Below are 22,610 nucleotides of genomic sequence, written 5' to 3'. Positions count from 1 at the left end.
AAAACCAGGGCAATCAGCATCAGCATTTCTACACTTTTACGTATACGTAGAGACACAAATATCTGGAATTTTTCTGGCTGACTGTTTTACGTGATCTGCTTCTTACATTTCACACGTAGAAACTGTTTGTCCAGTTCCTTCCTGGACTTTATTAATATCTTTTCCTGCCCTTTTTTTCTAAGAGTACGGAGGATTTAATAACATTCCCACCCGTAAGTATGTGTAATCCTGAACTATATGCTTTTCTGTGCCAGTTCAATTTCTCTAATCCTTAGTACAAAAACGGTAACCTCAACTTTTAGTAACAGAAGCCTTGCCCTGTTTTGGTTCATATCAAACCATATTTTCCTGAATAGGTGCCATCTGCACCAAACATTTCCTTTATTCTTAGTACATTTATATAATTTTACTCTGCATCTATTTTCAAGTTGCCCACTGAAGCTTCAAGAATGCAGCAATAGTTCAAAGTATGTCACTTAGAGGTCTCTAGGGCTCCTTACAACCCAAAGTTTGCCTCCAAAGAGCCGTCTGCTACCACTCTATTGCTATTAGTATCCTATTGGATCATAATTGTACCAGTCTTCAAAACTATCTTAGAGTTTGTCTTTACATATCCCATGAGTTTCACATCATTCACCTCCAACGGGAAGTTTTCACACAAACTGAAATACCTATAAAACCCTTAATCAGCTCCCCAAGGGATAGAATTTCTCTCTTTTTTATCCAATATTTCAATCTGTGCCACTGAAGGACCTCCCCTCTGTGGGAGGTTTTTCTCCAGCTTGCCGTTCCTCTGTCAGTAAATGTCTGTTCTCAGAAAAGCAAGGACTACTCATCTGTAGTGGGACTGCTCCTTTATGGTGTGCTTGGAAGTTTCTTCATATTTCTTTTCTGCCAGATTATTGCATTTGTTTTATTGTGGCAGTAGGCTTTAGCAGAACAGAAGTCTGATCTTTAAAACTACTTGGGAGAAGGGAAGATTTTGTTTTGTCATTTTCAAGAGGCAGAGGGTAAAAACACTGTGTTTTATTTTCCCATACCTGAATTCTCACCACAGTCAAGTTCCCCTCTTTCCTGTAGACTCATTCTGAGAGCTCATGCCACCCAGGGGCCCCCTTCTTGCTCTGACAAAGCTATGTATTTCACTCGAGGTTAGACCCCAGCCTCATCTAGACCACAGCTAAACCTCAATAGTTTGATCCACAGACAGGAGAGATGATCAATTAAAGGTAATTAATTAGCTGCCACAGTGTGTGGCACCCCACTGAAGACCGAGTCACACCAGACCTTTCGTATATAGTTATATTTGGAATCACCTAAAGCTTGCATTTAAAATATATGGATTTGTTTTATGACAAAACCCTAAAAGTTCTACGTTCTTCAGTCTAGGGGTTAAGCTAAGCAAATTTTTAAAAACTAATGCAGTTTTGTGTGTTTGTCCTTGTCACTGCATTTCACAGGCTTGGTATACTTTTCCAGGTGGTTCAATTTTAGGTGTCACCTTGAAAGGAAATTATCTTTAAGACTGGATGAGCTCTGGAGCCCACATTTTTCTCCATAGTTTTTTGGACCTAGTGAAACTCAAACTTTAAATTTAGTCTGAGTGCTTTTTACTTTAGCACTTGGAGCTCCTCTACTGTAGAATTGCTTTTCTTTCATTTAAAGGTTTATCTTACTAATACTTAATATTGATATAGCTGAAATTTCACTTGTAGTCCTCAAAAAAGTTTGAAAACAGAATGTTATCAATTGTAGGTATACTATGAAACAAGAAAATAATATCATATGTTATTATATATGATCATACAATATAAAAACATATATAATATTGTGCACATATGTATCTACATGCATATATATATATATGATGAATCAGTAACACAGGCTAAAGCATGATTTAATGAAAAAGAGAAATTCTAACACTTGGGGTGTTGATTATGGGGTTTTTAGGTATTTCAGTTTGTGGTACCAGTGAAAAAAAAAACATTTATAGCATATATAGGTATATCACATAAATTAAGTTTAATGTATGATATTTAATATATAATATCAGTATATTAGAATAAAACTGACTCATGTATAATAATAATTTTGTAAGTTGGACAAATGAAAATGCATACCTGTCCTCATGACGGCTTCCCACCCCTCCCTTGCTGTGCTCATGTACCCTGTCCTGCAGCGCTGCCTGCACAGCATCACGCCAAGGCTGCTCTCACCTCAGCCCGGCCTGTACTGCTCGCATGTGGTCACCATTTAAAACATCCCAGCTGTGTTTGTTTACTTTAAACATGTGGGCAAGCAGACAACTCATGGCAGAGACAAAACAGGGCATAAGGCGGTAGCATATTGGCTGTAGTGTAGTCTGTCCGATGGCGTAGTAACGAATACACTTTCTCACACGGTAACCTGGAGCTGTTTTGCAAAACATTATCCCAGAGGGGTAAGCAACCTCCTTTATCTGAGCAAGATCAAATATGTAGAGTGGCTGATGAGGTATGGATTCACACCTTCGCTTACATTGCAAGAATGTGTTTGCTTGCCCATACACCTAAAACCAGCAGACCACAGATATATGTAGTAGAAGAGACTGTGAGATACAGACTGGTTACAAATGGAATACCCAGGATTAGCTCTATTAAGTTGGAGCTAAATGCCAAGGTCATAAAAATTATAGTCAAGACACCACTTTTTAGGGCACAGGTCAATAAAGAACACCCTTCAAAGCACAGAATCTTCACTTTCATTATTTTATCTCAAGATGGCAAGATTCCAGTAATGATTTGCAGAGCAGCGATGATACAGATATCTCAGGGCATTTTGCTAGCAAGAGGAACTCATCTGAAACCAATAACAAGCTGTTGCAATGTATTGTCTTGATAAGAGCAGAGACTGGCTCTCCCTACAAAACTAGCTGCTGAACACATTTGACTTCTGCCTGTGATTATTTCATAAGTAACATTCATATAATAATATATCAGCATATATCTTTACTACAATTATGGCTCTTCTATACTTCTCAATGCAGAAACAGCATGTTAGGCAAAGACAGAATCCAGTTTTTGTCTTATTTATGCATTTAAATTACCTAAGTGCAGTGAGGACTTGAGAGGAAGACCAAAGCCTGAGTACAAAGGCACTTGTAGTTTGGTTTAGCTAAAGTGCTGAACTTTGACCTGCTGTCTCACCTGCACTCGAGGACTTTCAGAAGAATGAAACAAGAGCAGATGTGGTTTCAGGGTGCTATTTCTGTTGTATCTCTTTATATTAGTGTGATAGCTCAAGTAGTCACAAAGAAACTGAACAAGAGGTGAAGCTTTTGTTAGAAATCTTTTTTTCCCATTTTATGATCTCCACTTCTTGTGTATTACCAGTCATAACTCTAACTGGTACGGTTGACAAACTGAAGAGAAGTCAGGAGAAAAGTGTTAAGTCAAGGAAAAAATAATACTTATGCTGGCTCTTTCTTTTTCCTTTGTGTGCATATAGAACATTGATCTTAAAACTAGATGGTACGGTGTAAATGCTCCTGTAGTTAGCTGTCTCTGAGGTTCCTGTTACCTGTAGTCTGTGCCTTTGGGTACATCTGCTCAGCACTGTTCAGGCACGTATGAATTTATACTGTTCCTTGTGCCAGCCACAAGCAGCACATCTGCAGTTATCGATGCTCAACACGAGCCGTGAGCTTTTGCACAGAAGCCAACTTTCAGTTCTTTCAGAGTGTGAACGAAGTGAGTTTTGCATGAGTTGCAACAGGGTGAGCTGGCTTCTACCTCCCAAGCAAAGAGCTGGGGGGTGCTGAGCGCACAGCACGCACAGCTGCCTCAGGATTCACTGGGACCTGCACAAATTCCAGACCTGCAGGACTGGTCCCCAGACAAATGATGCCTGGCCATGCCATCTGGGCTCCGTAGCAGCACTGCACGTGCCCTAAAGTTGTTCCTCTCAAGATAGATGCAGGTGGCACATGGCTGTTCTAGAGACACATGCCCTGATCATGACCATAATTAAAAGGCAGAATTAGCCAGGGTACCCCATGACTGTAAATTGAATACTGTTGACTGCTGGTGGCAACACTGGAAAAAAAAATGAAGAAAATTTCTCTAGCAGAGGATCACTACCACTTGTAAGAGCATATACATGGGCAACTGAACATCACGTAGGAAAAGTACAGTGGTATGTAGCTCAGTAGTACAGATATGATTCAGGGGTTTGCACTCTGAGCTGTGACAATAAGCAGTAAGAGAAACTGTGCAAAGGAAAGAGTCGTGACACTGCAAGATGTCCCATGGAGATCACCTGAGGTGAGCCCCAACCACTCCTCCCTTCAGGCAAGTCTGGGAAGCATTGTCCAAAGTGCTAGGGGATGATGGGACAACCACAGAGCTCATACATTTCCCACTGCTTTGGATCACATACATCACTGCCTGCTGGCCCTTCATCATGCCGGGGACACCTCTCCTGCTGAAATTCATGTGGTCGCCTATTTTCAGCGGGTATTGGCAGGGGGTCCAAGGGAATGAGTGGACACAATATCAGTTACAGTCATTCAAAAGAGCTTCCAGCAGCCCATTTTTCTGTATCAAGGCCTTCCAGTAAGAGGCACAATTTGACTGCAAGCAAGGCTCATCCCTTCTGTACATCTACCTCTTCTTGCCCTTTCAGGAGCAGAGAATCAAATATGCGAGAAAGCTGCCAAGCGCATGTCAATTTAGCTCCTATAGAACCTCCAGTCTCATGTATTTTTCAGTCAACACTGTTTTCACTAGTGGTGATGTGAGAAACACTTCTAACTGACGTGTGAGCCAGGAGAACTCCCAGTCTGCCAGGAGTTCACCACCAATACCTTGCAGAAGGCATCTGGGGAGAGAGCAGGGCAGTCATTCCTCTAGATGGGCTGTCAATAAAGGCTAAAGGATATCTGCTGAGCAAGTGCAGCAGCAGGACCAACAGAAGACAAAATAACTTTTATTCCAAGTTCTTGCTGTGGCATCTTTGCTACACAAAGGTTTTTATGATCACGTAAAACTGACTGTAGGTTTTGACACACAGGTGGAAGAAGATGGGTACAGGTAAAATCATGTATTTGGTCCTGTTCTGTGCCAATTAATTTTCACGTGGAAGCTGGCCTGGTCATTTTAAAGTGGCAGCTGAGTGGTCCAAGTGTGAAAGGGGACGACTATGTTTTAGTGGACTCATTCAGATTTTGACAGAATCCAGGCAATTGCGTGCCTCCAGGAAACCAGAATCTGAATCAACGGGAAGTTTAAAAAGGGCTGGGTTCAGCTTCAAACACCTGCATTTACAATGGAAGTGACTACATTCGAGCCTGTTACAGTTGCTGGAGATCCGCTCAGTACAGTCAGTGCCATGCACATTTTCCAACTCACCCTAAAATAAACAGATTTCTATGGATGCTAAAGCCACAGCTGTAGCAAAGACCAGGCGAGAAAGGTGCCACCTATGCCCAAATCCTGCTTACTTCATGCTACTGCTCTGGAAAAAGAATTGCATATTCATAGAGATCTTACTTAACAAGAGGAACAATAATTCAGCTTGTATTTACAAGTCACCAGTTGTTATGTCTCCAGCATGGGCTTTCTGGGACATGTCTGTCTAGGAGGTAGTAAGAAATTTTGTACATACTGAGAACAACTAGTGGGAGTAGTGAGAGAAGGCGTATCTGAAGACGGCCTATGTGCTCAGCCAAGTTCTTTGCTTCACTCCTAACAATAGTTTCCAATTCCTGGCCCCAGTACATTACCTGAATGTTAGAATTACCCTACATTCTTTGCTCAAAACATTTCCCAAATACCATGCCAAATTATCCTTTCAGCTACGACTGCAAAACTTGGTTGACTGTCCTGTTTATGGACTCCATCCTATGTTAAATTGATCAACAGCTACAGATTGTCATATCCTTAGTGCAAGTGCAAGAAAAAGCAATGTGTGAGCTTTTTCCTTTTCTTTTTTTTTTTTTTTTTTATCTCTAAAGATAATCTTCAAAAACATGCATGCAGATCTACCTCAATTCCTTTGTGGACTGAACAGGAGAGGAAACATTCAAAGAGTTTCACAGAAAATAAGAAAAGAGATTAAAAGATAGAGAGTACAGATTTCAAGTAGAATATATATATACATACTCATAAACATATGTGCATGTATATGTATATATACACATACATATATGTTTGCTGTAAAATGCCAATCAGATCATACAGAGTCAATATAAAACCATGAAGTTTTATTCTCTGTTGGGAATCTGTCATATTGTCTACCACAAACACCTTGTGCCAACAAACTGTTACTTCTTTTCCTGGCATTTGAGGTCAGAAGGGAAATGATTGACTGCACTTTTTCCTCTGAATTTCACAACAGCTATGTGAGGCAATTACTCGTAGGAGGAAATAATTGCAGACCGGAAGCCATTGTCTGTTAATCCTGGACACAGATAATATTCAAAAGGTCTAAAGTTATAAAGGAAATCAGTTCAGGTGTTATTTAACATTTACGCATCACTGGGCATTTTCTGTGGACAAAGTTTTATAAAAATGTAAATCTTCACCATCTTGCTGTAACTCAAGGGCAAGTTACCTGCAGGAGGGCTCTCCGGCACAGGGTATCTCCACACTACCCAGGATGTCTGCCAGAGAGGCTAAAAGGAGCTTTGCAAGATGGTTGTCCATGGCCATGCACCGTCTGACAAAAACGGCTCTCATGAAATCAAGGCTCCTCTCCAGGCGCCAGCAATATTTCACTAACTGCTTGCATGCATGTTCTTCCTCCACGATGTGTGCAAGATAGTGTTATTTCACCAAGAGGCAAGTTACCTTGTGCTGTTGGGAAATAAGGCCATGCACATGGGCAGTGACCACAGAGGAGTGTAAATTCTGTAGAATGAATTCCTGAGCTGTTATGCTGAATTCGTAAAAGGGGTTGTCTTAGATTTGCTAATCCTTTTAAAAATATCAGGCTTGAAAAAATTAAGCCTACAAAGTCTGTGTATGTAGGAAAGACCAACCCATATATGAAATCCTAGCTTTTAGCCCATAAACTGGAACCTCTTTAAATCCAGTTTAGGATGCTTACTCTGACTGAAACTTAAACCAGCCTAGAAAATCTATTGGTAGAATTACACAAGTTGGGTTTCAATTGACCTAAGGTTTTGCTCACAGAATTTTTAAAAGCTGTCTACCTTGCACATCAGTAAGAAAACCTGCAAACTGCTTAATTCTGTAGTGTAACTAGCACTTAAAGTAACAAAATCACACTTTAGATGCTGAGAGATTTTTGTCAACAACAGCCCATAGCCTTACTATTTCCATAAACCTGACTACTGCAGAACTGAGCTTTTTAAAGACCACAGTGACTAGTTTCACTCTGAACAGGTTTATTGACACAGATGATAGTGGCTGTGTTTATGCAAACCTTATCTAAATTAGGATGAATGCTGCTAACACCAGCACAGAATCCTGACTTCTCTAATTTATGGTTAGCAAAGGTGAAGGTTAAGTGAACTAAAATTCAGCTATCAGCAAAACTGCATAGTCCAGGACAGACAGAGGAAATGTAAAGGTAGCTATGGACAGTTAATTTTATTACTTAGCTAGTTCTGAAGAATTGGTGCAGTATTTCATTACGATGTTTCTTTGCCTCCTACCTGTATATTTAGATTTTACACTTAGTAAGACTTCTTTGGTTGAATCTTGGAAACTGCCCACTTGCACTCTCTCAGGCTGGAGAAGAGAAGCACTCCCTAACAGGCAGAACTGATAGAATTGTTTTCCTTCACTTTTTAATAAAGCTTCTTTAGTCTAGATTGATATAGCTAACAAGCTCAGCAGGCATGTACACCCTCACTACACTGAAGCTGGTAATTCTTCTGCATTTTCTCACTGAAAAGATAGAGGGTTTTTTTACCTCTCAATGTGAAATCCTTGCGGAGAGAAGATGCTCTTTTTTTACCTTGCCCTAACTCTTTGAGGTCAGAGCTATAACCACCATAGGGTTTACTTTAACTAGGTGTACTAAGATAAGGACTGACATTTGTCTCCACAAGAGTTTTTGATTAATATAGTGATTATATTTTAACTCTTTCATTGTAAAAAATATGCCATCTTTTGCAGTGAAGGCATACATACGGTATTCTTTGTCTGAATAATCTTTGGTGAAAAATAAGAAACAAAGAACAGCTTTATTTTTCTAAAGCTTAATGACATAGAAGATCAGGGATATTGCAGCTAGTTAGATGTTTTCAGTCTTGTTTTGTTTGCTCAGAAATACTTGTACACAAAAGTGCGCAGATGGTAGAAGTCTCATTTCCCAAATGTATTTATTCTTAAAAGAAGATAAACTGAAGCCTAGTGTGAAATAATAAGCCTTTGTGATAACATAACTACAGACTCAGCAAGTTTCTGATCTTTTCAATAGTGATACTCAGAACAAAACAACAGAAACAGACAAAAAAAGAAATCAGCAAAAACAGGGAAGGCCCAATACAAAGACGTTTCTTAGAAGACTTTGGTTCAGATCTTGACTGAGTGAACCAAACCCTTGGCTTTTAGAGATGTAGAGATGTAACCCTACAAGCTAAAATTTGCATGAAAGTTTATTGCAAGAGTGAGAAAGAACCATCTATACAAAACCTGAAGCCTCTTTCGGTAAAGCCCCTGTTCAGTTTAAGGAACACACAAGCAGAGATGCACTCACTCACATTCCTCGGTTTGGTGCACTTGAACATTTGCAGAAGTGTTTCTCTGAATGGCATCAATGATGCTTTAGGAACAATAACTGAGATGTGTTACAAAAGGGCACTTTTTTTTCTTCATCATATCAAAACCCCTTACTTTATCTAAATATGAAAGTGTTTGCAACTTTTCCTACGACTCAAGATAACTGGCTCCTGGCTCCTTGCCTTCCCAGCTCCTTTTCCTCATACTCAATCTGCAATGGAAAATAAGTATCTGTTTTCTGTGCTTGTATAATGTTCTGTCTTCTCACTAGCAATTCAGACAGCCCAGGAGGGGTTGAATCCCCATCAGGAACACTGCACACTGAGGATCCCTACGTTTTCACCATTTTTAGATACATTTAGGTAGACATAAACTATCCTAACCTTTCAAATTGTTACTGCTTCATAATAGTAATAAACTGAGCAACTGAAAAATAAATTTAAAAGTTATTTTCAAAAAATGCAGTCTTTTGAGAAAAAAACAAAATACATTCTTCAGCCACATTTGCCTTGATTAAAAACTGTTAATATGGTTTCTCTAAGTGCTTACAATAAAATCTGTGCTTTCATTTTGCTTCATTCTGAATCTGTTTGCAATTGACTTGAAATTGCACTTCAGTTTGTTTTTCCTGTAATCTGAAACATGCCATCCTACAATCTTCAGCTGGAAGGGCGTCTTTACAAAAGTTGAACAATATCAAAGAATTTATGAAATAAGGCCTTTTTGTTGTACACAGTAGTGCTTTGACGGATAGTGAACCAAAAATTAAGAAGCAGAATAGGTTTTGGAAGGATTTCTGCTGTATGATATGTTTTGAGATTTATTTTTCCATCATAAATCACAAAACAAATCAAAAACCCTTTTATAAAATGGCAATTCTGGTTTTCATTTGGCTTACAGGCTTTTCAGTCTTTTTCACAGGTGTACTTGACATCGACAACAGGAAAAGGATAGGTGTAAGAGAGGAAAAACATCAGTTTTATTTAGTAGTTCCCTAAAAAGAAAGTAGACACATCTCTATTGCTCTTTCGTGGCAAAGAAATAGCACAATCCTCTTCTGATTTTTTACTGTTTGATTTTCAGTGTACCCTTTAATGTTTTATTTGTCATCTTTTGTCAATTGAAGGGAAAGGAATTGCCATTCCTGTCAAAAATGCACTGAGCACCTCTCACCTTTGCTTACAGTTACAGCTCAGATGAAAACCTGGCGTTACTGAATTTCTAAGTGAGCTTTCCATGCAGAGTGCCATGAGACAGGGAGTATGAAGAGAAGCCAAAAAATCCTACCTGGATTTAGTGAGGGTTACGCCAGAGGTTGTAGGTGCTCTTCATACCTAATATAAAACTAAAATACATCCACCCACTGAACATTTCAGAAAGGAGGCAAGCAGAAAAGCTTAACATTTCTCTTACTATGTCAGAATCTCGAGGACTGATGCAATTGGCAATAAGACTGGATCTTCTCACTTGAAGAATCCCTGCTGAGTTTTTGTTTCAGTCTACCTGTATGTCCATTTGTCTGTTGTAGTTTAAATATAGCTCTCCCCAAAACAAAAGCAAACCCATGTCTTTCTAACAGGGATATTTACATAACAGAGCTATATTTCGACAGATTATGCATGTGAAGCCTTAGCTGAGGGCTGATGTTTTAAACTTATCCTGCAGCAAAATTTCTCTTGCAGAGAATCAATGCAGGTTCCACAGATTTGAACTGTGTTGGAAACCTGAAATTGAATGGAAGCAACTCCTAAAAGGATTAGAGCCCCAGAAGGATTTGGCAAAAGGAAAGACAAAGTTGGAAGAAGGATTTTCTGCACTCCACATTTCCCCAAGAGGCTATTTGACCTCGAGAATAACTTGCAACCACAGTCTTGTGTGCTTTGCATGACTCCACCTCCCCTGCAGAAGACACTAAGGGACCGTAGCATTATTCTTCTTTTGCTCCTTGTGACAGACATCTTCTGCACCGAAAACAGTGCCAAAGGGACTACTTACCCTTTTTGGAGAGATCTTGCAGGCACCTAACCACAAAGTCTGGTGCCTTTCAATCCCTATTCAAGAGGTGCTTGTATTTGGGAGGCACTTTTGTTTTACCGATGGTAGTGTTCCAAAGGTGCAGAAAATTTGCCTTTAGCCAGGCCATGAATCCTGATGCTGTTTTGTGTACTGCAGCATCTACACATGCTTTAATCTCCTTATCAGGATTTTATCTCAGCAAAAGCAAGTTTAGAAGAAAATACTGTGATTAGAAAGAAAAAAAAATAGATTTAGAAGAAAATACTGTGATTAGTCCCAGCACAAAACTGCACGTAAAAGGTATTCAGTAGCTTTATGACCAATGTGAGATTTAATGGAAATTTTCACCTTCACCTATACTCGTATCTCCCAAGTACATACAACTTCTATAGGAATATTATCTAGGGGTGAGATGCCTTAGCCTGTGAGAGCAAATATCTTTCACTTTCAAAGGCTTATTATTAGAGCTCTGTAGATACTTTGATATAGATAAAATTTTTCTGTTTGTTTTGGGAAGTTTAGGGTTCTTAGGCACAAAGGGGTGCCACTTGAGAAGGATTTCTGAAGCAGTAGAGTTCATGAATAGGTATTTATTATGGTAAGTCATAGATAGAAGAGTTGAAATAGATAGCACTAGGGAATTTTTCCAAGAACTTTTTGTCAGTGATTTTCAAGTTCCCATGAAAACTGAAGAGTAAGTTTCCTTCTTGATACATCTCCACTGACAATAATAGAAGTTATTCTGCAATGGATTTGGCTCAAGGGGATTTTTGCAGTTGTGATCATGGGATATGCTCATTACTTGGAACATGTTTGCCCTGTGGCATGTGCATGATATGTTAGGTATGCATCTCTGACTTCTTCGCAACCCCTATTTTCTTGTGCCTTTTTCTGGGCTTCCAAAGCTCAGCTAGAAGCTCCTGAAAGACTGGCAACATTAGTTAATAACACTTGTTTGATATTGACTCTCACTACTTCTGAATATTTTTATCAGATATTTGAAGCACTATGTCAAATTGATCAGACCAAGAAACAACAGAAATAAGCCCCCACTGAGCTTCTTGCTGCTGCGGCTGTACTTTTTCTGGATCTGCACTCAGCTTATTTTTAGAGTTGAGTACCTCTCTACTGAACTGCAGCCTTCAGTAGAGACTTCACCTTTGCCAGGTCTCAGGAACCATCAACAGTTATTTTGTGAAAAGTCTAGTAAGTTATTCAATAAAAGCCTCTGTCAGAAATCACAGGCTTTGTCAGAATGGTTATTTCCAGCTAACGTTAGCCAGCACTGAGGTCTGACCTCTCTGAGGGACTGACCTGTTACACTGCTCATGGGCTATGATCACACAATTAAATTAAAGGTCTTATTTTACTAGATTTGAGGTTAAGCGATACCAACTGACTGGCACCTTTGTTTTTCAATCTAACCTCCTATAGCAGGCATGTCTTGCACAGAGATTCTTGGTTTAAACCGTGCAGGAGATCAGAGTCCACAAGTAGGAGTGTGTACCTGAACCCACTCTCTGCCCCTCTTTTATTAAACTGCACGGACATGCCCATGGTAATCAGCTGGCTTGGCCTGGTGCCTTTTTCAGGCCCCTATTACCACTCTTTACAGAACTTACTGTTGCTCTGTCCTCTGCTTTTCTGGTCATTCATTGCCACTTCTTCACTTTTTGAACCCTGTCCTTTTGTGAAACTGCACCCCTATACCTGCAGCTTAATGAAAGTAAGCACACATGCACGTAGCACACTGAGGCATTGAGGTCTTGCTTGCAGCTGCTAAATGGTCTTATACCATATAAAACAATTAAGCTAAACCATAAGCTCTTGCATCTGCCAATAGACATCCATATAGGCCAGATAGTGAAAGCATGGTTTTGCTTTGCAGACTGCAAACCTGAAACTAATTTTGCAGAATTACAGGTGACGCCAATAAGACAGCTGCAAACAGAACATTTTTTAATATCTGACATTTTGCAGAAATTGAAACTCAATAGCTTTTCTTTTTGTTAGAAGAGGGCTTGTTACTTCTTTAGCCTGGTCCCTTCAGCCTGTAAACCACTCTAAGCAACTGCAGTCTGTCCCTGGCTCTTGATTATACATGGTGTTTTCCTGATATTCTGTTTACATCATGAATATAGCAAAAATAATTGATTCCATGTTCTCCTTTCCCCAGTTGGGGAAAAAAAAAAAAAAAAAAAGTTAAAAAAAAAAATATCCAGCACTTACTTGGAATGGATCACTGTTTAGTTGGGGAGGAGGGGAAAAGTCAGAAAATACTGTGTATTACAAGAAACAAGCTCATGACATCTAGAGTAGATAAGACAGATTTAGCTCATGGAAATCCTGTGGCACAGTGTTCTCATGCAGACATCAATTTAATTTCAATTTGTGATATGTGATTTTCTTCATGTTACAACAACATAAGAGGTATGAAAAGTATAGACCTCAAAAAGTATCAGAAAGCCATTCAGCAGGGAAAATGTAGCTGTTTGAAGCTAGGAAGAAGTGAAACTGGTAAAACGTTACCATGATTTGAAGGGAGGAGAGAATTTTCAGGAGACAGTTTTAATGGATTCAGTTCATCCAGAGATAATCTGTCAAACTACACAGGGCCTTTTCTTAGTTTGATTAACTGAAGTATGTTCTTAATTTCTGTTTTGACATATTGATTTTCTCTCTTGACATTTGTCCTCTAGGATTTTAAGCCAAGTGTTCATGATATGATCCAGCTGGCTTACAGGAATCAACAACCTCCTTGTGAATAATGGTTAAAAACGGATCATCCCAGCTGGATGTTGAAACTCTGGCAATGCTCCAGAATAAAGCTATCTCCATTACCCTCCCAGTGGTGTATACACTGGTGGCTACGATCAGTATCCCTGGCAACTTGTTCTCCCTTTGGGTGCTCTGCTGGCACATCAAACCCAAAACACCTTCTGTTATCTTCATGATCAACCTAAGCATCACGGATCTCATGCTGGCCAGCTGCTTTCCCTTCCAAATTTCTTATCATATCCAAAGCAACCACTGGAGCTTTGGCAAGACTCTTTGCAGCCTCGTGACTGTGATGTTCTACTCCAACATGTATTCTTCCATACTGACCATGACCTGTATCAGCATCGAGCGGTACATGGGTGTGGTATATCCCATGAAGTTGATCAAGTGGAGAAGAAAAAGATATGCCCTGGCTGCCTGCCTAGGTATGTGGATTTTCTTGCTACTAGCTTTCTACCCATTAGAAAGCACAGATCTGACCTATGAAGTGGAAGAACTGGGGATTATAACCTGTTTTGATGTCCTCAAATGGAATATGCTGCCCAACTTTGCAGCCTGGGTAGCTTTCCTCCTGACGCTGTTTGTTGTGCTCTTCCTGATCCCTTTTGTTGTAACGGTTGTATGCTACATTGGCACCATTCGGAAACTTATTCAGACATCGAACAGATATGGTAACAGGCAGAAGACTAGATCCATATACCTGGCAGTGATAGTCCTTCTGGTATTCATCACTTGCTTCGCCCCCAATAACTTTATTCTACTTGTGCATATGATCGTCCGCCTGTTTTATGACAGGAGTTTGTACCCTGCCTACAAGCTCACCTTGTGCCTCAGCTGCCTCAACAACTGCATAGATCCCTTCATTTATTATTTTGCATCCAAAGAATTTTACCAGAAATTCATGCAAGTGTTTCGCTCTAAGGTACCGCTCAGTGACAGTCTGGAAAACAGAAGGGAAAGCGTATTCTCTGGAAGGACCATGTCAGCCAGGTCAATGTCAAGCGGACCTATGGATGGGTTAGAAGGAGTAAAGGTCTATTTGAAAAGGCAGGAAAGTGTTTTTTAGCCTTAGACATCCCCCAGAAGAAAGGCACCTGTGAGATCCATGCGCAGACACAGAAAACATTTCTTTCTGAATGGCTACCCTCAGAATACCTTGCTCCAGTGACAGTGGCAGAATTCAAGCCATACTCATATTGAGCATCCTACTTCAGAATTTTCTGGTGAGAAGTGGAAGCGTTAAAGGAACGGAGTTTACTCAAGAAGGCACTGAAGCAAACCCAACATTGATAATTAGGGGTTGGCCTGGGATTAGTCCTACTGCATGAAACCAAGGGATAAGTTTAGAACAAGGATTACTTTCAGGGTGTATGATCTCAGTGTTTAATCAAAGGCTTGTGATTCACATTGAATGTGAAATATTACTGTATATGAAATAGAGCATACACTGAAGTTGGATTTGGGGTAGGGGAATTATTTTTCTAAGCAATGTGCTGGTTTTGTTCTTTTTGTGGTTTGTTTTTAATTTTTTTTTTTTAAATGTATTGTTTTTTCTCTTGTATTTCTATAAAAAAGTGAGTAAAAATAGCTTGTCGTCTTACCATTAATGCATAATTCATAGCCACTGTGAATTCACCACAACACTTACCCAACTGTTTATCAGAACCAAACCACACTAACCTTTTCAAAGGTTAGGTTGCCTTATTTATTTCAATTTTATATAACAAAATATACAATGAAAAGAAAGCTAGAACTAACAGTGTTTGAGACTACTTCAGCTGCTGAGTGGATTATATTTTAATTTCTTGAAGTTATTAATTTCTCAGGACGGTGGGGAGCTGTTGATTTAAGAAAACATTTTCTCACATTGACCTACTACAGTAATAATGCTGCTGCTCATACGTGATTGGTATCAAGAAGTAATTTTCACCAATTCACTATAGGCTATACGCAGAAGCACCATCCCCCTCATCAGAGAATGTAGCTCTATACAGTGCATGGACAGTGAGTTTATTTTCCTTCCGGCGGTGGTGTGGATTATTAACCAGATTTTCATCTGGATATATGAGAATTCAACCACAGACTGGAGTGACTCTGTTCCAGCAGGAACCAGCTGAAAACCCGTCCCTATGGCCAGATGTCAGGAACAAACTTCTTTCCAGAGGGCAAACAGAGAGAGTTAAAAATGAAAGCAATGCTTGAGAATGGGAGGGGTATCAAATACCCTGGAAATAGGTTGATTGTGCAGTCCTGTGTTTGGGGCTTCTCTCTGAAATATCCTCCTCCAGCTTGTTTGCATATCCTGTGTCTTGTTTGAACACTTCTCACATCTCAACAACTGCCTGCGTGCTTGGAAAGACAACTGCTACAGAATATGTACCGGGGAGAGCCAAAGGCAAAGTTCTTCCTGCATTTTCAGCTTTTTACCTGCTTCAGGCCCTCACTGACAGTGAAGAGCCGAAAAGCACCTGACAGAGCCAGACAACTTTCCCCTCACAAGTGAGACAAAGCTATACGATGTCCTTTTGCAGTGCTGCGGCTCCATCCAATGCTGAGTAGGAGGCTGTCTTCGACATCGTGGATAGTCGGTTCAGACAACACATGCTAAGTCTGCCTCGAGCATACCTATACTGATTTCTGAGCTCCTGAGCCTAAGTGAGAGACAACACCCAAGGTCCTTAAAAACTGCCTTTATTCGTTGTCTATGACACGATTAAAACATGGTTTTCCACCACTAAATTGCTCCACAATAAAGGCTGGATAACCACAAAATCAACAGTGAGATATTTATATGTCTTATCTTTTGCTAAAGTATTGTCAGTTCTTAGAGCAGGATAAATGTGAGTGTACCTAGTACCACTTTTCAAAAGCCATCTGAAGTGTTTTGTGGCATTTTCACAGTGTTAATTTTAATTGATCTGCATATTTGCTGCCCACAAGACCAACCTTAGTGATATGTAATCTGTCCAAACCTTCCCATCAACTTGCCTGGAAGCTACCCCGCACCACTAGCCTGTGTGCTGGGTGCAGATGTGTGGTGAGATGAGCTTGCTACTTTAAATCACCTTGCATGTGCTGAAAGAGAGGAACCTACTGAATATGTTCCTCCGTGAGTCCGGGGCTCTGAGATCCTGTGTCAGCTCTAGCACATACTCCAAAATGCCTGCTTGCTCCAGGACATCCAAAGAAAGAACGACGGCTCTTCCTAAACGATCACACATCCTTCAGGCAGAAATTCAGTCAGTTTACTTATGTTTTGCAAACCTGTGTATTAATTTATCAGTGCATGGTTTCACCTTGCTCGTCAAGTCCCTTCACTGTCCACTTTCACAGAATTCCAGCTTTCTCACTAACAAAAGTGTTTTCAGCATTTTGCTGTGGCAGAATATTTTTGGAAGTTATACTGAAATCTCTCTCCTTTTTCTTTTTTTTTTTTTTTTTTAAACATGGAAGTATTTTTACAATGAAAGCTATTACTTCTCCTAGATCTAACACAGATTTTCACTGATTTATCTTGAATCTGATCCTCAAGAGCTTAGTGCCTCTTAAAATGTGCTGTAGTGTGCCTGCACTGTAACTGACACCAAACAGAGCCAAAAGGGCAGAAACTTTGCACTTTGGACATCAACTGCTATATTTCGAAAAATAACGAATTGCTTCTTTTGCAAGTGAGAAAAGATGCTTACAACTGACTGGAAATGTTCTTCTCTCTAGCTTCATGCAACACTTTATAGCCCTTCATCCCTCCTCTGGCATTTTCTAAAAAGGAACAGAAAGGATATCTCACTTAGGTTCCTCTTCATTCCATTTTATTAACTAGCCTCTCGTTAGCTCAGATTACGCAAAATTCCCATTTGGGTCAGTGGGATTGTTCCTTGAGAAAGGAATATAAAAATGAACCCGAAGACAGCAATGTTTTGAGTTTGATGGTGTATACTGTGAAGTTCTGGAGGAATTTTTTAGCAAAGAGAAGAAGAAATGATTTTTAAAAGTGGCCCAACATGCTGTTCTTTGACACTGGAAACATGTCCTTCTGCAGCATTATAAGGTAGCAAGACTTCTACACTCCTTGGTCAGTGGGTGTGAGTTGACATACATATATATATATATATATATATATATAAAAAAAATATATGTACACATACATGTAGGTTGCCATTTGAGAGGTTACTGAGAAGTTCGTATCTATATTGCCTTTGATTTGCGGAATATGGGTTCTGAGCAACATGCTTACTTGATTGCCTCTGTGGTTAATGTAATTTTACTGAAGACATGAATGTATAGGCTTCTTTTTGGTTTTGTGTTCTGTTTTTTTGGGTTTGTTTTGTTTTGTTTTGTTTTGTTTTGTTTTTTTAATTACTGTTTAGCAATTTAATCTATGAATGCGCTTGGTATTTTTTTCTATATATAATAATTAAAAAAAAAAAAAAATAAAAAGGACATGGTTGAAGATTCTTTCCTTTATTTGCTCCTGCCATGTGTGAGAAAATTCCAAGCTTAGAAGAGGGCAAGGAAACCAAGTTTTGAAATAAAACAAATCTGTTTTCCATTGCTGTTGTGCTTTTTTTAGGTTTCTGTATCATTTTAAGTCTCTTATTTTTCCCATGCATCTCGAAGATCGATTTTTTTTTTCTTTGCATGCATGTTAATTTCTTTCTTTATATATATATATATATATCTTAGAAGCTGGCATTGGTATACGCCCTTCACACAGATTTTAAACCCAGCAATACTTGAATGAGGTGTTGGCTAACTTGGAATCCTTCTCCTTGTCCAATAGGTGCACCAAAAACATTTATTTTTAAATTTCAGTGCATATCTGAAGGGGCCTGGCAGCCGGGGCCCGTTGGATCAGGGCAGCCGGGGGCACCAGGGCAGCCCCAGCCCCGGCATCGGGCACCTCCCTGGGGATGGGGGTGGGTCACGGGCCCGCGGGGGGGCCCGGCTCGGCGGGGCCCATGGCCGGGCAGGGCAGGGCTGTGGGGAGCTGGAGACCGGCCCTGCTGGGGGATTGCTGGGGCAGGGGCTGACGGCCCCGGGGGCTGACATGGGGTGCTGGGCCATGGTGTCCTGGGTTGAGTGAGTGGTGGAGTTTTTTGGTGTCAGGGGAGCCAATCGGCTGCGCCTCTGCAATAACGTATTTAAGAAGGGACGTGGTGAGGAGCAGTCGGACTGGTGAGGAGGAGTCGCTGCAGCTGCGTGAACACCAAGGTCAGTGGAGGAACGGAGGAAGAAAGGAGGGGGGAGGTGTGCCGGAGCAGAGACCCCCCGGTATCCTGTGGTGAGACGGCAGGGTGGCCCCCCCTGCCACCCATGGAGATCTACGGTGGAGCAGACATTGATTTATGGCCTGTGGCTCCTGCTCACCTAATCAAGGGTCTGTGCCCGAAGAAGGCCAGGGTCTCATGGGAAAAGGTAGCCCCGTTGCTGTAATTCAGCGCTGGGAGGATTGCAGCATGCGGGGGAGTCCCACGCCGGAGCAGCTCGGGAAGGGCTGCAGCCGTGGGAGGGAATCCAGTCAGAGGAAGTTAGTGACCCATGACGGAGCAGTGTGGGGAACACTGCGGCCCGTGGGAGGAATTCATGTCGGAGAAAGTTTGTGGAGGACTGTCTCCTGTGAGAGGGGGACCACGATGGAGCAGGAGGAACAAGTTTCAGACACTCCCCTCACCGAAGATGAGGGAAGTGGCAGCGCTGACTGCACCCCCCATTCCCTGCCCCTGCGCCACTGGGGGAGGAGGTAGAGATATCGGGAGCAGAGCTGAGCCCGGGAAGAAGGGAGGGGTGGGGGGAAGGTGTTCACAAGATGTGGCAATGCTTCTTCTCACTGTCCTACTCTGTTATGTGTTGTTAGTGTCTGTAATAAATGTATGTTCTTTTTTCCTTCCCCTAATGAGTCTGCCTTTTGCTCGTGATCATAAAAGGGGGATTTTTCCCCATCCCAGTCCTATCTTGAACCCCAAGCCTGGCTCTCTGTCCCTTCTCATTGCTGGAGGGGAAGGGAGAGAGAGCTGCTGCATTGTGGTTGGCTGCCAATCAGGCCTAAACCACGACACATGGGCAGGGTGGGGGGAGCCCCGGGGGCTGACATGGGGTGCCGGGCCATGGGCAGGGTGGGGGGAGCCCCGGGGGGCTGGGCAGGGATGGTCGGGGCTGGTGGTGCCTTGGTAAACCTTCCCTAGACCAACTATGCTCTGTTTTGGGTTCAGTGTCTGGCTACATCTACACCGATACATGAGAGGGCCAGAGATCATCCAAAGTCACTCAGTCATTTCTTGTTTGTTTTTTTTTTTTTTTTTTTTTTTTTTTTTTGTTTTTTTTTTTTCTTTCCAGTTCAAAGTGTTTAAAATAATGAGGTCTACACTGATACTCACTAGAGTGGTGTTTCTCTAAGGAAATGCTTGGGCTACATACCCAAAAGTGTGCATGACAGCATGAAATAGGGTGAAATTCAGCATTGGTAAGTGTGAAGTAATGCACGTAGGGAAATCCAGTCATAGCTTTGTGTACAAAATGTTGTTCGGCAGTGACCACTATGAATCATAATACATCATTCCATGCATCGGCTCAGCTTTGTAGAAAGCCATGGTTCACCCACACCTTGTTAACTTTGTGCACTTCTGGTCTTTTCATCACAGATAGGATCTACAAGTGGAAAAGGTCAAGAGAAAGGCATGTGGGATGATCTAAGGTATTTATGTAAAACCTTGTGAGTTAAAAGGTTTAAGGTCTTCAGCTCAGAAAAGAGGTGGTGTAAGGTAGGTAGGAAGTGCAGAAGCTGACTGGGATGAGATTCACTGCCTTTGCCCAAGCAAGAACTGGGGAATAACATAACTCTCTAATGAGAGCCAGGCTCATAAGCAGGAAAAATAAGTATCTCGTCTCATAACACGTAGTATAATTGGGGAACACCTTGCCAAGGATGTTGTAGATGCACATAGCACATGGGTCCACAGAAAGCCTGGGAAAGCACCTGAAAAAGAAATTCATTGTAGGTTACTAAATAGGCAAACGACGACTTACCTAGGAAACCCCCTAAGATTAAAATGGTCAGAGGTTGGAGCAGTATTAAGGGGGGAGTGCAGTTATGTGATTGCCTTGTTCTTACTTTTCTTGAAATGCCAGTGCTTGAGGCTGGACACCATCAGTTAGACAGCCCCTTGGCCCCAGTCTAGTCAGTCTCACGCTCCCAGTTAAGGCCTGCCAGGATTGCCTTGGAACCTGGCCTTTTCCACCCTCCCTGCTGGGGTGCTGCCAGTGGGGATTCAGTGGGGAGCTCTGCCTGCTCCTGTCTTGGAAGAGGCTATCCCGGAGTCAGGGAGAGAGCTCTGCGTGGGGCACAAGCTTGGCCCTCTGTCACTTAGCCCTGTTGACAAGGCGCAGAATCACAGGATGATTGAGGCTGGAAGAGACCTCTTGGGGTCACCTTGTCCAACTCCCCTGATTAAGCAGTCCCTCGTGTTCAGGTAAAGATGTATTGCACTTCAACAAACCCCTCCAGCTGCTGGTAACAGCTCATTTTGCTTCAAAGCATATAATTACTAATCTCATTTCTAACATATTTTCTCACCTTTGTTCTCATTTTTTCCATCATCTGACTCTCTAGAAGGCTGCTGCTGCTGGGGCTGACTAGCAGCAGACCTCGTTGTCCTCTTGGGGCAGGGCCATTCACAGTTGCTTGTTCTCTTTCAAATTCTCAGGCAGCAGTCTACTCTACCCGTACAAGCTGTCATAGCTGCATTGGTGAAGAGTATGATTATCTGTCCTGAATGTCACAAATACACTGGCAAATACACTCTAGTCTCCCTTTGCTGAAAGAGCATGTAACAAGTTCTTTTTCAATGACCTGACAAGTTCCTCTAGAGAACCTGATTTAAGATATTCTGACAGTATCTTCTCCTGGCAAAGTTCGTTAGGAGAATCCATTTCATTGGCAACATTTTTAGATGTATCTGAAGCTGCAGTTAAGTGCCCAAAATTAAAATTCTAATATTAAATGGCTCTCACAAGAACGATTAGGATATAAGCCTTGGTTATTGTACTTAGTAAATAAATGCATTTTGAAAAAAAAGAGGAAGTCATTATTGGAATAAATCTTGTACTCTCTTTCCTTATTTATGCTGCAGATCATACACTTAAAAGGAGTTACTGAGAGCAAAATTTCGGTCATGTTATTCATCTCGATCTATTTCGATTACTTTAATTCTGGATTAAATTTTTGCAAGTAAGTGTTCTCTTGTTAAACCTATAAAATGTAATTATGGAGTACATAATAGAATAGAGCATAATGCTTAGTTGAAATACCTTTTTTAAAGCTTGCTCTTTTATTTGACAAAAAAACCCTGCCTGTCATAAGTCTAGAGTCCTACTGAACTCCTGGTCTTTCATGTCTTGGTTGCAAGTCTTATGGATTTTAGTATTTTTCCTTAAACAGCTGAAACATGTTATCAAATGAGGAGACTCTCAGGCCTCTTTAATTATAGAACAAGAAGTTCAGAGCTGCCTGACAGAATACCTTCCTAACATTTAGCAAAAATAAATACCTCAACCCTCGGCTTGACTGTCCTGGCTCATGATGATGTCTTGCAGTCAGTTTTTTTCTTTCCTTTCTGCAGAAATTTTCAGCACTGTGACACTGCTGGTCCTCTTTCCCTGGTTTCTGCACCACTGCCCACATGACCTTCCTCTGGCCTGCCACAGTTACTCAGATGCAGAAAGTAAAGTGCTCGTGTTGTACTGCTGGGAGTTACCAAGGCTAATTGTCCTTTGAAGCTTTTCTCAATATCTTCCACACCCTTAACTGCTGTTGTTGGATACAGTGAGGTACTGGAAAAATGGGGAAGCTTTTTGTTGAGTGCCTTAAATCTGAGGAAATGTAAAGGTTTGGCTCCTCTGCTGTATACCTTAGCAGCCTTGTCAAAAGAGAAAGGGCAACAGAGGTAAGGGAGGTATAAACAGATTCAAGGCAGAGACGGGAGAGGGTTTGAAGAAGTAACCTCTGTGGCAGCTGAGGGGAAAAATACAGTGAGTTTGGAAAAAGATCCAGAAAGTTAGTGTCTGCAAGAGGTCATCCGCAATTAGAGAATG

General features: G+C 41.2%; 1 protein-coding gene across 2 annotated transcripts in view; it reads left to right on the top strand.

Annotated features, from left to right (window-relative positions):
• P2RY8 (P2Y receptor family member 8) overlaps nt 1-18,072 on the top strand; it is a 36,118-nt gene extending 18,046 nt beyond the window's left edge. For both annotated transcript variants that reach the window (XM_009966049.3, XM_032996577.2), the window contains one exon: nt 13,445-18,072. In XM_009966049.3, the coding sequence (XP_009964351.1) occupies nt 13,513-14,589 (1,077 nt within the window). In that variant the 5' untranslated portion in view covers nt 13,445-13,512 and the 3' untranslated portion in view covers nt 14,590-18,072. The remainder of the gene's footprint in view (nt 1-13,444) is intronic.
• The last annotated feature ends 4,538 nt before the right edge of the window (nt 18,073-22,610 follow it).

The sequence above is a fragment of the Tyto alba genome, unplaced genomic scaffold (genome assembly GCF_018691265.1).
Source record: "Tyto alba isolate M040663 unplaced genomic scaffold, T.alba_DEE_v4.0 Super-Scaffold_14, whole genome shotgun sequence".
In the NCBI taxonomy this organism is placed as follows: domain Eukaryota; kingdom Metazoa; phylum Chordata; class Aves; order Strigiformes; family Tytonidae; genus Tyto; species Tyto alba.
The sequence above is the reverse complement of the archived record's forward strand: the minus strand, read 5'-3'. Positions and strand labels throughout refer to the sequence as shown.